Source organism: Coffea eugenioides, chromosome 8, assembly GCF_003713205.1.
Source record: "Coffea eugenioides isolate CCC68of chromosome 8, Ceug_1.0, whole genome shotgun sequence".
NCBI lineage: Eukaryota > Viridiplantae > Streptophyta > Magnoliopsida > Gentianales > Rubiaceae > Coffea > Coffea eugenioides.
The window spans coordinates 5,621,753-5,639,920 of record NC_040042.1 but is presented as its reverse complement, the minus strand read 5'-3'; the positions used below and the strand labels follow the sequence as shown (position 1 = coordinate 5,639,920).

At 36.7% G+C, this 18,168-nt stretch overlaps 2 protein-coding genes across 2 annotated transcripts; both read right to left on the bottom strand.

Moving 5' to 3' along the window:
- Window positions 1-10,047: 10,047 nt before the first annotated feature.
- Window positions 10,048-14,306, bottom strand: LOC113780042 (putative receptor-like protein kinase At3g47110). Its single transcript, XM_027325863.1, has 7 exons — window positions 14,096-14,306; window positions 12,464-13,143; window positions 12,050-12,370; window positions 11,789-11,914; window positions 11,279-11,705; window positions 10,584-11,204; window positions 10,048-10,445 (listed from the first exon to the last, which is right to left on the bottom strand). Exons 1-7 carry the CDS (start codon window positions 14,304-14,306, stop codon window positions 10,048-10,050), a joined length of 2,784 nt encoding a protein of 927 aa, XP_027181664.1.
- A 158-nt stretch (window positions 14,307-14,464) lies between these two features.
- On the bottom strand, window positions 14,465-16,947 carry LOC113780040 (disease resistance protein RPM1-like). The gene has a single exon (XM_027325862.1). The coding sequence runs from the start codon at window positions 16,850-16,852 to the stop codon at window positions 14,465-14,467; it is 2,388 nt and encodes a 795-aa protein (XP_027181663.1). The 5' UTR covers window positions 16,853-16,947.
- Between the last annotated feature and the right edge of the window lie 1,221 nt (window positions 16,948-18,168).

The following is an 18,168-nucleotide window of genomic DNA, read 5'->3' as shown; positions in this document are numbered from 1 at the left end:
ATTGTCTCTACAAAGAATTTCTCCGATACTTCACTTGGGATGAAGGTGATCTAATATGGATCGACAAAAAATGCGGAGAAGTTATTGGCCGTGTTAACACAGCACACTCCATTGAAGGAGAAAGATACTACCGGAGAATGTTACTTATGCATGTAAGAAAACCAACCTCCTTTGATGATTTAAAATCTGTTGATGATTATAGAGCATCTTCATACAAAGAAGTAGTAGAAGTTCGTGGACTGCTCCAAGTAGACAATGGTTTTGATGAATGTTTGTCTGAGGCACTTGTGTACAACATGCCAAGTTCCCTCAAACAAGTTTTTGCTGTCTTACTTTGCATTCTCCACCAATAAATCCAAGAGCCATTTAGTTGAAATATGAGAATCATCTATCAGAAGACATGCAAAAAATTTGACATTATCGCAACAACAAGTGCAAATTCAAGTTCTCAGACTTATTGACCAACATGCAGATTATGGGAAAAGATATAAATGACTACAGTCTGATAAATATTTCGTATCATCTGTTGTGCTCAGATAGCTCCACCAAAGAAATTGAAGTTGAGTACCAAATACCTGTTTCTGACGACGATTTGGCTTCAATTTCAATGCTGAACAAAGCCCAAAAGTTTACATTTGACAAAATAATGGAAAAGCTCAATAGAAACATCCCTGCTGCCTTCTTTATTGATGGTCCTGGTGGAACTGGCAAATCATTTTTATATTAAGCATTACTTGCAACTGTGAGATCAAGGGGTCATATTGCACTGGCAATAGCAACCTTTGGTGCTGCAGCATCACTGTTACCTGGAGGACGCTCTTGTTTCAAAATTCCACTTCACCAAGAGAATAACCAAACCTGTAACATCTCAAAACAAAGCAGCATCAGTAAGCTTCTCAAACTTGCAATGTTAATCATATGGGATGAAGCAGCAATGGCTAAGAAATACGCAATTGAATCATTCGATACAATGCTTCGTGGTATTTTGGATTCTGATATTATATTTGGTGGCAAAATCATTGTCTTTGGTGGTGATTTTCAACAAACTCTCCCTGTCGTTCGAAGATATCAGAAAGAAGATTATATATCTGCATCACTCATCAATTCTTACATTTGGCCTCATCTGCAAAAAATACAACTAACTGAAAATATGCGAGCACAATTGGACCCTCAATTTTCTGATCTACTGCTTAGAATTGGGAATGGCACACAACCAACACTTGGAGATAGCAGAATTCAATTGTCATCATCTATTCTGATACCTTTTGTGGACGATGCTACTTCTCTTGATGAATTGATAAGTGTCGTCTATCCTTCGCTTATTGATTTCATTCATAACACTTCCAGTATTATCAATAGAGCCATTCTTACTACAATAAATGACTTTGTCCATGATATAAACAGTCTTTTGATTCAGAGATTTCTTGGTCAAGAAACAAGATACATAAGTTTCGATCAAACAATTGACCCTTCAAAGCAAGCTAATCATGAGATTTTCTCAATAGTATCCAGCCACCAGGATTACCACCCCACGAGTTAATCTTGAAACCTTATTCTCCTATAATTCTTTTGAGAAATTTGAATCCTGTTAAAGGTTTGTGTAATGGAACATGCTTAATTTGTTTGAATTTTGCTCGCAATCTCATTCATGCACAAATTACTTCAGGAAATCACAGTGGAAAACAAGTTTTCATCCCTCGCATTCCACTTCATAGCTCAAATGATGAATCTTATCCAATACCATTCAAACAAACTCAATTTCCTGTTTCTCTCTGTTTTGCAATGACCATTAACAAATCACAGGGCCAGACACTTGATTTTGTAGGAATATATTTAAAAGAGCCAGTCTTTTCACATGGTCAATTGTATGTTGCAATGTCAAGGGCAAGAACTATAGAAAAAATAAAAGATACTTCTAAGACCAGTTACTCTTGAATCCATGCCATAGAATAGCACTCGAAACCTTGTTTATCAAGAAATACTTGCAGCTGCAACAGCCATTGAGTACTCATATTTTCCACTCTGATTATGGTGCATTTTACAGTTAATTTATATGTGCTTGCATCCAAATTATTTCCAGTACATTATTCTTTATCCATTATATTTAGCATGCCCACATCTTATAATTTTCAATCATCACTGTTACTAATTACTTTCACCAATTTATATGTTTCATATCATGTAGCTATGGCCAACAGATGTATTCCTATTAGCAGTTTGACTCATGAAACAAAAGATTGGATGATCAAGGTGATTGTCACTGCAAAATCACCAATCTATCCAGGAAATGATCAAAGCTCTTGGTTCATCAGAGTCATGTTTTTAGATCAACAGGTTAGAAGCATACTTCTATTTAACTTATAACAGCAAAACAAATTTAACTTATAACACTAAAACAAATTACTATTACTTTTAATATTTCTTGTATCATTAATTGTCATTCTAAACAACTCATTTATCAAAATTAATGACTTTACCATGAAACTACTTACACTTCCATCTCAATATATGACTGCTCCGTAAACATTTCCTTTACTTATTGAGTTACCCCTTTTTTCAGTTACTTATTTTTATTTATACTCATTGACTTCTCTCTTTCTCTTTGCTTTTCACAGCATAAGTCAATTCAAGCAATTGCATTTAATAGAGATGTGAATTACATCCATGACAAATTACAGTTTAATGAGACCTACTACATTGCTAACGCTGCTGTTATGCCAATTACTGATGCAAGAAACCAAGCTAGCTCTGTTCCACTCCAGTTAACGCTGACCAAAGCTACCGTCATCAAGAAAGTCAACAAAACGGACTCACTTCAGCTAATGGAACACTTTCCTATCACTTCTTTCTGGAATCTTGACAAATACAAAATACAGTGATGCAGATAGATTCAGTATAAAAAAGTCATAAATAATAAATACTATACACTAAACTGCTATACATCTTCTAACCACAAATTCCTCATACTCATGCAGATATCTGATGTGTAGCAATCCATGCATTCCCAGAAGAAGTAGTCAATACTGCAAGGACCACGAAGAATCCAAAAATTCATAGTTGTGAATCCTGAGTAAGCCTCTCATCATTTTAACTCTAAAAACTGCAACATAAATTTCCTTACACAACATTTTACATATTAAGATGTCACTTATCATTTACATTCAACTCTATCACCCACATGTTCAATTTTGCAGATGCAGACCGATGATATTTGTGATGCCCGAAAGAAAAGAAAAGGGAAAAATTTTCTTCAACCAGAATTTTTGCAGAATCCCGCCGTATATCCGGCCAGTTTTTGGCCGGATTGGTGGGCTCATTTGAAAAAAAAAATTAATTTCTCTTCTGCCCTAAATCCGGCCTAGAATCCGGCCAGATTGTGACGTGGCATGGTCGACAGCCAGGTTTGACTGGGTGTTTTCTTCATTCTTATCTTGCTTTTAGTTGAAAATATCTTCATTTCTTTCCTTGGCCTGGCCGAGCTTCAAGAGAGAGAGAAGAGAGAAAGAAAACTCCAACTTCATTCTTCCATTTCTTGCTTACATCTTGAGATTTCACCGATGGTTTTGGAAACCACTCCATACAAGTGTGTGTTTAGGAGGTTTAAAGTTTTTGGTGGAGTGATCTTTGAAAGGGAAACTATAAGTTGCTAGCTTTCTTGAGTTATGAGGTAAGTTGCTTGGAAAATTCCCTCGAACACTCTTTGTTCGAATAATGGTTTGGCGGTTTGTAGAGGTTAGAAATGCTATTTTGGGAATGATTTCATGATTTTAATTAGAGTTGGACCAATTTCTGATTTATTGGGGAATTTTCTGATTTTATATGATTATAGTTCGTTGGTCATGAAATGATAACTTGTTGTGGTATAAAATAGAGTTTGTATACGTTAGATACGATTGTTTGCGGAAAATTTCTGGTTAGTGCGGAAATTCCGATTTTAGGGTTTATTTTGGGGCTTTCTTATTGTGGGTTCCTGAGCTCTTAATTGGTGAAGATTGAAGAGTGTTTGATAGCCTATTATGTATATGTGCTATTGTGGTTCATAGTTATGGATTTGGTGAATGTTTGTAGGTTGGAAAAATGAAGAAATTAAGGGGAAGTGCTGTCCGAATTTTGAGAGTGTTTGATTGCTTTGAATTTGTGATCTAGGGCTTGGACTTGAACAAGGCAATGATATATGATGGATGGTTCCTGAGCCGTGATTGGTGAGTGACCCCAAACTATTTTCAAAGCTACTTATGAACTCTTTCTTGCATTATTTACTCGATTGCATATCATGTGTGCTTGCATGTGAGTTCATGACATGATTTGGTTTCAATGAGTTCTTGGGAAGTCTTGTGCTGAACACGAACGTCTCCATCACTGTTTACTTGGAGCAAATGACTCCCTATTACTGTTTCACTGTTACTGGATCAATTTGAGCATTGGGTGTTTAAGTACAATGATTTCCCTGGCTTACAAGAGCAATAAACGTATCTTTGATTACTGATTCATGACATCATTGAAATGAACTATTCTAAAACTTATTTGATTACTGATTTTACTGATTACTCGCTGAGCTTCTAACTCACCCCCAAATGTTTTTCCTTCCCACAGGGCTCGAGGCAAAGGAAGTGCTTGTATTACATTATTTGTGGGACTGGATGGCATATATCTTGTACAGTTTGGAGTTGGATTCATTTTGTGTAAAAGTTGGGCTAGTGTGACTGGTTGGAATTGAAGTGGATGTATGTGTACGTTTCACGCTTAGAATCAGTTTTCGCTTCGCTTATGATATGTAAATTTGAGGAACATTTGATGTGTATTGGAGATTTATATTGTAATTGAATTGAGGACTATAGTGAGTGAGTGAGTCCCGGCGAGAGTTGGGCAGGCGGTCCGCCGAACCCTTTGGTTCGCCTTAGGGGGAGGTGGGGTTGTCACAATATTCACAATGTGGGAACCTTACGTTTACTATGAAGGTGTTGAACTCATAAACACAATCCACACCCATCCAGCAATTCTGATTGTACGACCCAGAATCACCACATATCATGGTAAAAATACAAATAAAATCAAGCTAATGCTATTTCCATTTACCTTAAATAAATAAAATTCAATTTACTTTCTCTGCACAATAAATTAGGAATTGCCATTAGCACTAGACCAAATAGCACAATTGTTCTGGATCCACCATTACATCAGACTGCTACGCTCAAAACATGGTATGATTTCACATACATATACTATTATTTTTTATTGAAAATTCTCTTGCAAACTATACACATTAACACTGATATTTACTTTTACTATCACAGGACTCAAGAAAACATTTTTTACATTCACAGAGTCATCAATGAGAAACTGTATGAAAAAAAAACAAAAAACAGTTGCACCGGTTAGCACTGAAATTCGTTTGATTGCACAAATCCTTGCATCATCAAATCTGGTATGCCATAAACATATATCCGCTAATCTTCTACATTATCAACTCCACATCTTATTGTTGTTATAATGCCACTATCTCAATTATACTAACAACCATATAACTTTGTTTGAATTAGATAAAAAAAACTTTTGGATCAAAGGGAAGATTAAAATCATCAATTACAATCAACGATTCTTCTCTGCAACATGTATTGGCTGCAACAAAATCACTGGTGCTCCAATGGATATGGAATTTGATTGCAATTTTTGCGGACTTAAAGATACAAAACCAAAACCAAAGTAAGTTGATTTTTAATTTCTTAAAATTTTCATTACACATTTTATATACTTTGTCTCATATACTAATAACCATTTATGCTATAGAGCTAAATTCCAGGTACAAAGTCATGATGACACTGGTTTCATTGAGGCAACAGTGGATGACATACTTGCCGAGACTCTGCTTGATTTCATTGCCACTGAAATCTATGAAAAATATCTCTAGGTACATTAACTTTGCTATAATTATACAAACAAATATAATATCAATCAACATTAACTATGAAGATGACTAACACAGATTATCCCATTAATGTTGCAGGGAGAATCACTGCCTTTCAGCGCAATCAACCAAAAACTACAAAATCAAAACTTCTTCTGTGAAATGAGATCATATCTTCCCTCTCAAAAACAACCTCTCCCGCTATTTTTTCTCACAGCTTTCATTCTAGAAAAACCACCAGAGCAACCAGTAACTAGTCACATTGCTGAAACACAGCCATCACAATTCCCTACAACTCCACCACCTTGGCTCCAAAACAGCACCACAGAAATCACATCTTCAATTGGACAAGTTTCCCCGACTTTCACTTCAACATCAACTTTATCTGCTATTCCAGTCAATCAAAGTAGACAAAGGACCCTCATCTTTAGTCAAGCGAAGCCTTGAAGAAGAACTGACAAAAAGAACAAAGCACGCAAAGCTTGATTGAGCTCTGTAAAAAAAAAATGACAGAAGCTCCAAAAATCATCAGTCGGAAAACAGTAACAACGCATGAACTACTTTTGCTTCAGACAACAAACTACTTTTGTTATTTTGGTGATAAACTAGCACTTATGAGATTTTCAGCTCTATATTCATGTTTTTAATCACCAAAACATACTACTTTATGTAAATTATCTTAGCACATTTACAAATATTACCTAATTCTACTAAATCACTCCTCTTACCATATGATAGGGGCACCCTGCGTCAAACGCGGGGTCTCACCACCTAGTACTAGAAAAAGTCACAACTTTAATTCTTAACCTGACCAAATGAAAATAACAAATAAATATATCAAAGGGGTGATTTCAAGACAGCTGCCCTTGTTTCCTTGAAAGTTTAGCTGAGGATAGGATCCAGTCTTGCTCTGGGAAGCCAATAGATGGGAAGGGATATAATAAAGGGGTGGATTTATGGTGGCTGATAGAGCGGTTATTTGGCATATTTTGCACTGTTATTTTGTCCTAATTTTAGTTACTTACTGTGCTAAGTATTGAGGTTTTGCTCATATTTCATATTTGTATGAATTACAGATGATTGGCGTTAAAAGTAATCTCTTGAGGCAAATTTCCAGAAGACCCTTCATCTCAGAGCGTGGCCACGCCAGAAAAGGTAGATGCTCCCGAAAAGCCGGATCCGTGGGACCAATAGCAGGTGACCCAATTAAGGCACTAGGTCCATGTGAACCAGATGCGTGGGATTAAAACCCATAGACAAGTCCTGCTTCTAATTGCTTTGGCTAGCGGCGGCTACAAAAGGCAAAAAGAAAGCCAGATTCACGGATGAGGAATTAGATAGCCTTAGTTTTCTTTTTCCCTAGCCGTCAGACGTTGTAGACTCTTCTCTTGCTTTTTGGCTTTCACGTTATTGACTCTTTGGCTTTGGCTTTGGCTCTGTACAATTTTCGTTGGCTTTTGCGTTGTATTTCGGCTTCAGTACGAACATTAACGCAAAGACAAAGAAGACGTTTTCTTTTCTTTCTTTCGTCATTACTTCATCGTTCCAATTTCGCTGATGACTGTGCGGATGAAATCAACCAACCCACGCAAAATTGATACGATGAGGAGCGGTTAGGTTTTTCTTCTACCCAAAGGTTAACGCGAAGGCGTGGTCCATAACATCTGTGAGATCTAATCAAACTTTCATTACTTTTTCCAATTTGTTGCTATTCGTACGTTTCCTGAATTAATTATTCATGGGTATTTTATTAATTGAATATCAACGGCCGGGTATTTGATTTAATTTAATAGCCTACTGTCATATTAACTAAATTGAATCTGTAATTGTTCGTTTAGTCGATACCTAGTGACAACCACCATAATTGGGTTTATGTTGGGGAAACGTAAGATCTAACTTAAATAAACCCTCTTAGCGTGTTTATTAGTCAGGGTTGGATTCTTCTAGTTTTAATACAATTGGGTAATTAAATTCCTACGGTCGTACCTAGGGTTGTTATCTGGTTAGAGAAGCAGTCAATGGTCGTACCTTGACTGTCGAAAAAGTAAGGAAGAACTGGTTGTCAGAGCTTATTGATAACTATAACCAACCTAGTGATGAATGGATGAAATATCTTTGCATCGATGATCATTTAATTGGACCGTACCTGAACAGCTGATCATTTGGGTAGAACTTTTATTAATTGCTATTTTTAATAAATTGTGCTTTGTGAGTTAGTTTTGAATTTTGTTTGTTTTATTTCATTTTTTATTTTCCTCCCATCAAAAATCCCCCATACTCTGAACTCGAGAAGAAACGAATTATTCCCAATCTCTGTGGATTCGATCCTACTCACCGCTATATACAAAATTTGTAATTTTCTTGAGTAAATATTTATTATTGCACAGGTTTGGCACCTGTCAGTGGCGTTGGAGGTGGAGGGGGAGGCGCTGGTGAAGAAAAGAAGAAGGGTGGGAAAACGGAGGTGGTGGCGCCGGATAGTGCGGAAAAAGTTCTGATTTGGAACTGTCAACAAGTATGTTTGGATAGGAGATTATTTGGGATAATTTTGTGAAAAAAATATAGTAGCACTTTTTTAATATAATGTGTATGAGATAAAAAAGTAGTTGAAAAATATGTTGATGGTACAAACAAATTAATGTATATAAATAAGGTGTAAATAATGTGCAATCCAAACACACTCGTTACGGTTACTGGTTACTTCCAACGTTTTATTGTCTTCAAAAGTTGATTTTTGATTAAAAAAATGACTTTAGTAAAAAACCAAAAAAGAAAAAAAAAACCCTCCCTCTTTTATACTCTTCTATTAAGCCATGCCATTTTTCTTCTTCTTCTTATATTTCCTTTTTATTTTTTTTATTTTTAATTGGGAAACAAAATATATAGACTTAATTTTGAGTTGAAAAATGTTAATTGTAGAAACATATGCACTAAAAAAAATTTCAGTACTAAACCACGTGGTTTTGAAGTAGAAATGTTCTATTTCCTTAAAGAAACAAAAATAGGAGTATTCTTCATATTTTTGTCAAAAGTACAACTATAAATACACGATGGTTAACAAACAGTCCCTTAATTTCATCTAAAAACAATAATATTTAGTGAAATAAGCATTCTATTTTGCCAATTTCGATTTCGATTTGTGGACATTTTATATTTTTGTACTTTGAGGAAGGATTGGATTGGGTGATAAAGTAGAAAGGATTGTAAATAGAAGTTCCTAAATTCAAAATTTCTCACTTGTAATATATATATATATATATATATATATATATATATGTTGTGGTTTAATTTCTTTTGATATATATGTTTGTTTATTGGTGTGCACATGAAGTTATCCCATTTTTTTAGACTTATCTTTTTTGCGGCCTTTCCAAATTGGGTTCTTGAGAATCACATAAATCACATCTGTATGGATTACATGAACATTTTCCAATTCGATTCCGCTTACGTAATAGCAATTTTTAAAATATGAAGTGTGGATTGTAGAATGCTGAATCAGAACAGTTATCAATATATCAAAACCTGGCACTAAAATTCCAAATACAATTAAAATGCTACAATAAAATTCATCTTACCATAATTAGTAGTATTTGATAGTCAATAAAACTCATTTATAGAGAACAAGAAGTTTTGTTTTGTAAAACAAAAGGAATACTCGGTCACTAATTGACTAGTCAAACTTTGTTTTGAAGAGTTTTGAACTCCTGCATTCCCTTCCCTTGCTTGTAATTCGCACCAAAATGTGCGCATGTTCGACCTCTAGTACTGCTCCCACAGCCAACAGATTCTTATTTGCAATTGCAATTCTTGATTTTCTGAATAATTATGTTGTCCATCTTCTTGCTTCCTCAACAGCTTCCTACAAACTAGTGTCCTTGTTGATCTATCAATTTTACGAGTACGAGAGAATAAGAAAAATCAAGGTGGATAACTCTTTTTAGGTTAGTAGAAGTAAAATTCCAAGAAGCAATTAACCAACTTTGGATTGTAAATAGCAGATTCTTGTTGACTGGTTTTACACATCACAAAAATTTCTTTAACTTTATAGATTTAATCAAATTGAGTACTACTTCAAAGCATTTAAAGAGTGGAATGTACAAGATTTATCCACAACTAAGAACTACAATTGACATTGCTCCACCTCATCTCATTTGGCTCTCATTTATAACCTGAATAAACTCATTCCTGATTCCTTGTAATCCACTGAGGACATCTTTAATATTCATCCTGTCCCTCTGAATTTCTTCAGAGCATGAAACACCAATCCGAAACATCGATAAGTAGCATTCCTCCTGACTGATGCTGCCGCCTTTGCTTGTTTTGGTGATTATACCTGGTATGGATTCTGCTTCCATTGAGATCTTTGGATCAACAATTTCCATTACCTGGTGGGGAAGAGCCATCTTGACATAACTATGGAGACTAAAATCTTCTGTGAACATGCTGTCAGTAGGCCTTTTCCCTGTAAACAATTCAAGCAATAGAATACCATAGCTGTATACATCTCCTTGTGTTGATACCTCTCCACCCATGCCATATTCTGCAATTTCAGGTTCCAGGAGGATGGACAAGAATTATTAGCTGAAATGCTGAAGGGATTGAAAGGTTGAATAATTGTGTACATCTCGGACATTCTAATTGAAAGATTGTTTAAACTTAAGAAGGCATGTAAATGTACCTGGAGAAACATATCCAACTGTTCCTCTAATTGCTACTGAGCTGCTTTGATGTTGATGGGATTTACCTTCAATGGAGGAAAGAAATTTTGCTAGGCCAAAATCACTAACCAAGGCACGAAAATCATCACCTACAAGTATGTTGCTCGGCTTTAGATCACAGTGGATAATCGGTGTCCCACAATGGTTATGAAGGTAATCCAAGGCAGACGCAATGTCGATTGCAATATTCAGTCTTTGTATCAACTGGAGCTTCATTAGGCTTTGTCCTTCTTCCTCAGCTGAACTTGGATGTAACCAATTCTCTAAACTTCCATTAGGCACATATTCAAAAATCAAAGCTTTGAAATCGTTGTGTTTGAAATCTAAACTTGAACAAGAGGTTATGATCTTGACAAGGTTTCGATGGCGAATGTTTCTCAATGCTGCACATTCAGCCAAGAAGCTCTTATGGGCACCATGTTGGTGGAGCTTAAGAACCTTAACAGCAACCATTTGCTCACCAGGTTTGAGGACCCCTTTGTAAACAGAGCCATATTTACCTTCACCAATCAAATTTTCTGAAGAAAAACCAATGGTGGAATCATATAATTCTGCATATGAGAGCTTCTGATTCTGTTTTTCTGCTTCAGAGGTAAAAGGTAATTGTATAGCCAGATAAGAGTAGTAAAACTAAAGCTAGAGGAATGGCAATAACTATTAGTAATGGCAATAACTATTAGTATAGGAGTAGACAGCTTTGCTTTCTTATTGGTAGGTTTAGGACAAGATGATAAGTTCAATGCTTTGATTCCTCCGCATAGCTTTCCATTCCCCAGTGCTGAAAAGGTACTAGAGTTTGCAAAGATCCCATCCATTGGCACTTCACCCTCTAGCATATTATAGGAAAGATTTAGAGTGCTGATGAATTTTAATTTTGCCAAAGAAGTTGGAATTTGCTCTGATAAATTATTCTGAGATAGATCTATGACATGAATGCTTTTCAATTCTCCTAAAGTAGAAGGTACAGAGCCTTCCAAAAAGTTACCTTTCAACCGAAGATATTCCAACATCTCACAACCATCAATAGAGGATGGAATTTCACCAGATAATTTGTTTTCTGAAATATCCAATGACACAAGATTCTTCAAATTGCCAACTTCCGATGGTAATGATCCGGTGAATTGGTTTTGAACTAAGAGGAGGCCAAGAGAGAGAGATGAAAGACCAAGAATTCTTTAGGTAAAGCTCCACTTAGGCGATTCTGACTAACAGTAAATCCTTGCAAGTTACTGCAGTTACTCAGAGAAACAGGAATGTTACCTGTAAGCATGTTCTGTTCTAATACAAGAATCTGTAGTTCAGAAATGTCACCGATTGTTTAAGGAATTTCTCCTGTGAAGCTATTTTCAGACAGATAAAGCTCCTGCATTTTAACAAGTTTCCCCACGGAATCAGGAATAATGCCTGAGAGAGAATTGTTACGTACATCGAGATAGCCCAAGCTTGCAAGGTTTCCAATCCCAGAAGGTAAGCTACCAGATATAATGTTATCATTTAGCCACAAAGATGTGAGTTTGGTTGAAAGATTGGCAATGACAGTTGGTAGAATGCCTCCAATTTGAATTCTTGACAAACTCAATATTTGTAGATTTGTGCAATTTGTTGAGGAAATAAAGCTAATATCATTTGCTTTATCAGTTCCAAGGGGATTATGGCCAAAATGTAAAACGTGAAGTTCTTTCAGACTACCTAGACTTTTTGGAATTGGTCCTGTGAGTGAATTGTCTCCTATGCTAATTTTTATAAGCTATGAAGCATTTGCTAATGTAGTGGGAATTGATCCAAAGAATTGGTTCAAATCAGCCAAAAATAAAGTAAGGTTTGGAAGAGTCAATCCCACAGTAGCAGGAAACTGTCCACTTAATAGATTGTTAGTAATAGAAAAGATCTGGAGTGTCGAAATGTTGTAGAGCTGAGGAGAAACTGCACCTAAAAGTCTATTTGAGGACAGCTCAAGGACATGCAGATTTGAAAGCCAACCAATCTCCGCCGGAATATTTCCACCTAGATTGTTTCTTGACATGTTAAGTATCTGAAGAGAGGAAATATTACCTAAAGATGGTGGAATGCTGCCTGAGAAATTATTCCTGGAAAGGCTCAGGGCGTAAAGCTTAGATAAAGTGCTCAGGTCATCTCGAATTCCCCCGATGAGCCTGTTACCCCTTAAATCAAGAATACTTAGCTCTGAACAACCCGTGATATTTAATGGAAGTTCTCCCTCAAAGGAATTATTGGCAAAACGAAGATACTGAAGCCGAAAAAGCCTGCCTACTTCTTCAGGAATCATACCATGAAAATCGTTATCCTGAATATTGAGTTCTCTGAGAAAGGTAAGGTTTCCTACGGAGGGAGAAAGAGAACCAACCAAGTGAAATGATGACATATTCAAGACAGTGACTCTTTGATGAAGCAGGCCACATGTGACTCCACGCCAATCACAAAAATGAATGGAATCATTCCAGGAGCTTAGAGCCTGGAATGGATCTCCATGTATTAGACCCTTGAAATTTTTAGAAAAGCCTACATCCAAGGAGAGCTTTAAATTCCTAGTGGCCAAGTCAGCTGGTTCTGTAAACTTACTTAGTTTGGAATTTGGATTGGCATCTACGCTGCATTTGATGGAATACTACGAAAGCCTGCAACTGATGTCAAGTAAAAGATGTGATTAAATTCAAGGCTGAATGTGAACTCAATGCCTAACCTCCTAGCGTCGGACCAGACAGGCACCCGCTATTGAAATTTTTAGAAAAGCCTAGATAAGAATGCTTTAAATTCCTAGTGACCAAGTCAGCTGGTTCTGTAAACTTTTGTCAAGACATGTACTTGTTCTTGGGAAAAGAAGAATGATATCATAAAAGATATCCGCGTATGTTAAAGCAGTTAGTTCTAGAATATCGGATGAAAGTGACCTAGAGATATATCGATATCTGTTATTATATCACATAATTTGGACTTAGCAAGGGACCCAGTCTGCCCATCATCAAAGCAATTTGAAAGCATTCTCTGCCCGCTTTTTGGACTTTAACATCATTAATAACATATTAGGAAAAATGCTAAATATAGTCCCTCGCGTTTCCTGAAAATAATTTATTTTTTCGTCACGTCTAAATTCAAATTCAACATCATTACACTTTTTCGAAATAAAGAAAGCCAGAAGAAAAAAAAATGAATTCAGTAATAAATCAAAAAGGAAAGCCTCACCACAAATTCGGTAGAAGTTTAGGAAATAATGTATATACCCTTTATGAAAATAATTGTACAAATCAAATATTCATAAACGTAGAAACACATATATATCTAACTATCTAAGGAACTAATTATGGTTGAATAGCAATATAGAGTCATGATTTTATTACAAGGATAAGAAGTAGGAAAAAGCAATTGACAACAAACATCATAATTTAAATGTTGATGACCGCAACAGATTGTCCTTTACCTATCTTTTCTTAGAGGGACTCTTCTTTCCATTCACCATTTATAAAGTGGCCAATGCCAACTTGAGGGATACGAGAAATTGTCTGATAATCTTCACTTTGTTTATCCAAATTCTGTACTTTGCGGATTAGCTCATCAGACATATCACCCAACCCAAGATATTTAAGCTCGGTCAAGTTTTGGAGGCCCAAAGGCAGGCCCTCCATAAGCTTGCAACCGAGAATAACAAACTTTTGGAGATTGGGCATCGATTCCTCTTCCACGCTTACCCATTTCAGTCTTTTTAATTGCACAAGGCCTAATTCCTTGAGTTTTGGGAATCCTCCAGCCTTAAAACACAATGTCTCCCCTTCATAAGCACGACCGAGTACTAAGGTCTACCAGATTGGCAAGTGTCCAAGGCAGTCTATGCATTCTCATCTTCACTCAACTCACTATTGCGCAAGGCCAAAGTGCTCAGGGATTGAAGTGACATTACCCATTCTGGTACTCTCTCTAAACGCCCATTCAACCACAACCTTATAAGAAATCCAAGTCTTGGAGAGACGGAATGTTGGAGATCAAGGGTCTCCTCCTCTTTAATGGAGCCGATGCGTAACTCTCGAAGGTTGGTCAGCCTTGATAGGGAGGAGACCAACTCCTTTCCATCTTCTCTTCTCAGCTTTGTGATCCATAATTGCCGCAACTGAACGAGCTTCCCAATCTCCCTTACTACTTTACCACTATCTGCTTCTATAAATCCCAAACGCTCCAAGGAGGTAAGCTTTCCAATTCCATCCGGAGATTTAAAGCCCCAAACTGAAAAGTTATTTGAATAATCACCCACTCTGCCTACGGCAAGGGAACGGAGTTTTCTCAGCTTTAGAATTTCCACGGGCAACTCCGTTATAGTGGTTCGAGTCAGAATTAAAACCTCCAGGTTTTGAAGCTGCCCGATAGATTTTGGAATGATTTTAACTCTGGTGCCACTTAGATCCAGATACTCGAGATGAAATAGTTTGAAAACTTCCTTTGGGATGTTGTCCAGTTCCGCACTTGCTAAGTTTAAAACCTTCAGGAACTTGGGACCACCACATAAAAACTTGGACAACAATGAAGTTGTGAGAGAATCTTTATTCCCGAATGTTTCCACGGACCGAAGACACTTTAAGCTGCTGAAGCCTTGTGGAGGATTATCAGTGAAGCTATGGATTGCCAGGTGTCGAACTTTGTCAGGCCATCTTGTGCAATATCCAGTGATTATGGCTGTGAAGCTTTGCTCTTTAGATTTTGAAACAATGATTTCACGCAGAAAATCATGAAGACCACATTTCACCAATTTGCCATCAGCCCACATTTCTTTAACTTGGATTAAGCTTCTGTTGATGAGTTCTTTTAGATATCTCATAGCAATGTCAGTGGCCGTCATTCCTTCTTCCTCTTCTATAAATCCTAGTGCTATCCATTTATCAAGTAAAATTTCGACATCAATTGGATGATCTTCAGGATAGATACTTAGATATAATAGGCAGTTTTTAAGATGGTGAGGCAAATCACTGTAGCTAAATAAGAGTATCTTTGTAATTCTATCAAGCTTACCGCTACCATCTACCTCACTGCCAAAGCCACGAAAAATCATCTCCCATTCATCTATCCTGTCCTTGTCCTTCAGAGCCAAAACACCACCCATTGTTACAATTCCAAGTGGTAGGCCCTCACATTTTTTTAGTATTTTTCTACAAACTTCTTCTAGATTTGAAGGGCAACCATTACTTTGAAATGTTCTATTGCAAAAAAGAGTCCAAGAATCTTCATAAGAGAGGGGCTTCATCTCATGGACAAAGTCATGGGATGCCAAACAGGATGCAGAAGCTACATCGGTAATTCGTGTTGTCAACACAACACGACTAGCAGTATTGCAGTCAGGAAATACATATTTGATAGTTTCCCAAGCATTTTGACTCCACACATCATCAAGGACAAGGATGTACCTTCTTTCTTTGAGGAAGTCTCTGACAAATTCGCTGAGCCTAATACCTTCCATGGAATCCACTTGCGGAGGGACCGGCTGTCTGATTTCCTCGTACAATTGTTGAATCAAGTTCTTGATGATGACTTTGAATTGAAAATTTTGAGAAACAGTTATCCAAGCATGGCTCTGAAATTGTTTCTTCACTGCAGCATCATCGTAGACCTTTTTCGCCAGGGTGGTTTTACCGAGTCCCCCCATTCCCACCACTGAAACTACTTTCAAGTGGGAATGGTCATCAAGGATTTTGGAGATGAGCTCTTTTTTGGGCTGATCGATGCCAACAAGCTTAGCCTCTTCAATCAGGAGTGCTTGATCACGAATATCACAATCTGCGTTTGCCACGTGCGAAGAGCGGGGGCCTATTTCTTGAGTACCATACAAGGACTGGTACCTCTGATGCCTTGCAGAAATCTCTACAACTCTGGCCTTGATATCTTTTATCTCCAAAGAAATCCGATGGCGGGCTTTCAGATTTTTTGTTGAGCTGTAGATCTTTTCAACACGGCCAAAGAATCCATCCGCGTGTCCACGAGCAAAGCGGAAGGCAAAATCATCGAGAACATCCTCTATATCATAAGCAACTTCTCGAACCTGCTTGACCCATTGTTGGAGTTGAGAGTCATTGTCCTCCTTCGCTTCAGCTTGTCTGAGGAAAGCATTCATGTCGCCGAGTTCATCTTTGATGAACTGAACATCTGGTCGAAGTCCACCCAAAAGCGTGCTCTCTTGGGAAAGTAAGGTGGAGAGCTGCTTAATTAGAAAGCCTACAACACTCTCAGCCATATTCCTTGGATAAATTTCACAGGAGTTGGTTTTCCTACCAAAACAATCACAAGAAAAAGTATGCTGTTCTCTCTCCTGGAAAGGGGAGGGTTAACTAGCTTGTTGGAAATACCAAGATCATGTTCAGGAAAGTCGTCCTTTCCTTTCTGCGACTTGTGGGGCTTGAATTTAAGCTGTCCGTAGAATATCGAGTGGCTAGAATATAGATAGACATGTAGAATTCAACAAATCAAACTTTCTTTTGCGTTACTGGGCTCCATGGATGGAGACGGGTAGCTGAATGCCTTAAATCTGGACTTGACTGCTCAGTCGTTGTTCCTTTCTTGCTTCCCCCAATTGATTTTAACATGAAAATCAAGATGAATACTTATACTTTTCAATTTACCGCATATAACAAGTAGTAAAATTTTAATCTATTATACTTCACGAATTATATTTCAATTTTTTCAAAAAATTTTAACATTTGAGTAAGGATAATAATATACTTTTTGAATAATATATAAAATAACAGCGACATATATCATAATAACTATAGATATATACATATCTAAGCGATAAAGTGATAAAATTTTAATAAATTTAACATCTCGTACATAAAAATAAGTTTAAAATTGGTATAAATATTGTATAGTCTTCGACAATTATAGTAAATTTATCCATTTTTTTAAGTTCCGTAACATTCAAATATGTTCATTCTATTCATGTAAGAATTTATATGCGTAATTTTTTTTGAACACATATTTACATGTCGAACTTTTACTCATGTTTTTTCAAAAAAATTCAGTATAATATGCATATATATATAATATCTCATATTATACCTGTCACGTTATTTTATTAACTATGGTCCAATATAATCTGTGGGGCTGAAGTCGTTGTTCTTTGTAATAAAGTCATTCCTTTTTTTTGTATTTTTTTCGGCCTTTGTTAGGTATGAACTGTGAAGTCGTCATTATCCAGTAGTTGTCGTTGGGTATGAAGTCGTCGTTATTTAGCATTTATTTGTCGACTGCTTTTATTGGGTAAGAAGTCGTTGTTCATTGGTGTGTGTCAAAACCTTTTCCTTTTAGAAATAAACGCGTAATATATAACAAAAACGCGTGCACTTGAGCGTGATTTCATGCTTTTTATGTTTGCTTCTTTTTTTTATATGTATAATTGGTATGGTTGCTTCTACTGTGCAAAGCGGGAATTTCGTCCCACAATGGGCAGAACCACTACAATCGCAGCAACTCTGCCTGCGACCATTGTCAAAGGCTTATGGGTCCACGTGGGCTTAGGCAACCGGTAGGCAATCGTAGGTGAATTACGTAGCA

Coding starts and splice junctions, on each gene's coding strand:
- LOC113780042 (XM_027325863.1), bottom strand. CDS start 14,306: ATGCCCAATCTCCAAAAGTTTGTTATTCTCGGTTGCAAGCTTATGGAG. Junction 13,144..14,095: donor CATTGGCCACTTTATAAATG/GTGAATGGAAAG, acceptor CCTTGGATGTAG/GCTTTTCTAAAAATTTCAAG. Junction 11,915..12,049: donor CAAGCTTGGGCTATCTCGAT/GTACGTAACAAT, acceptor TCTGAACTACAG/ATTCTTGTATTAGAACAGAA.
- LOC113780040 (XM_027325862.1), bottom strand. CDS start 16,852: ATGGCTGAGAGTGTTGTAGGCTTTCTAATTAAGCAGCTCTCCACCTTA.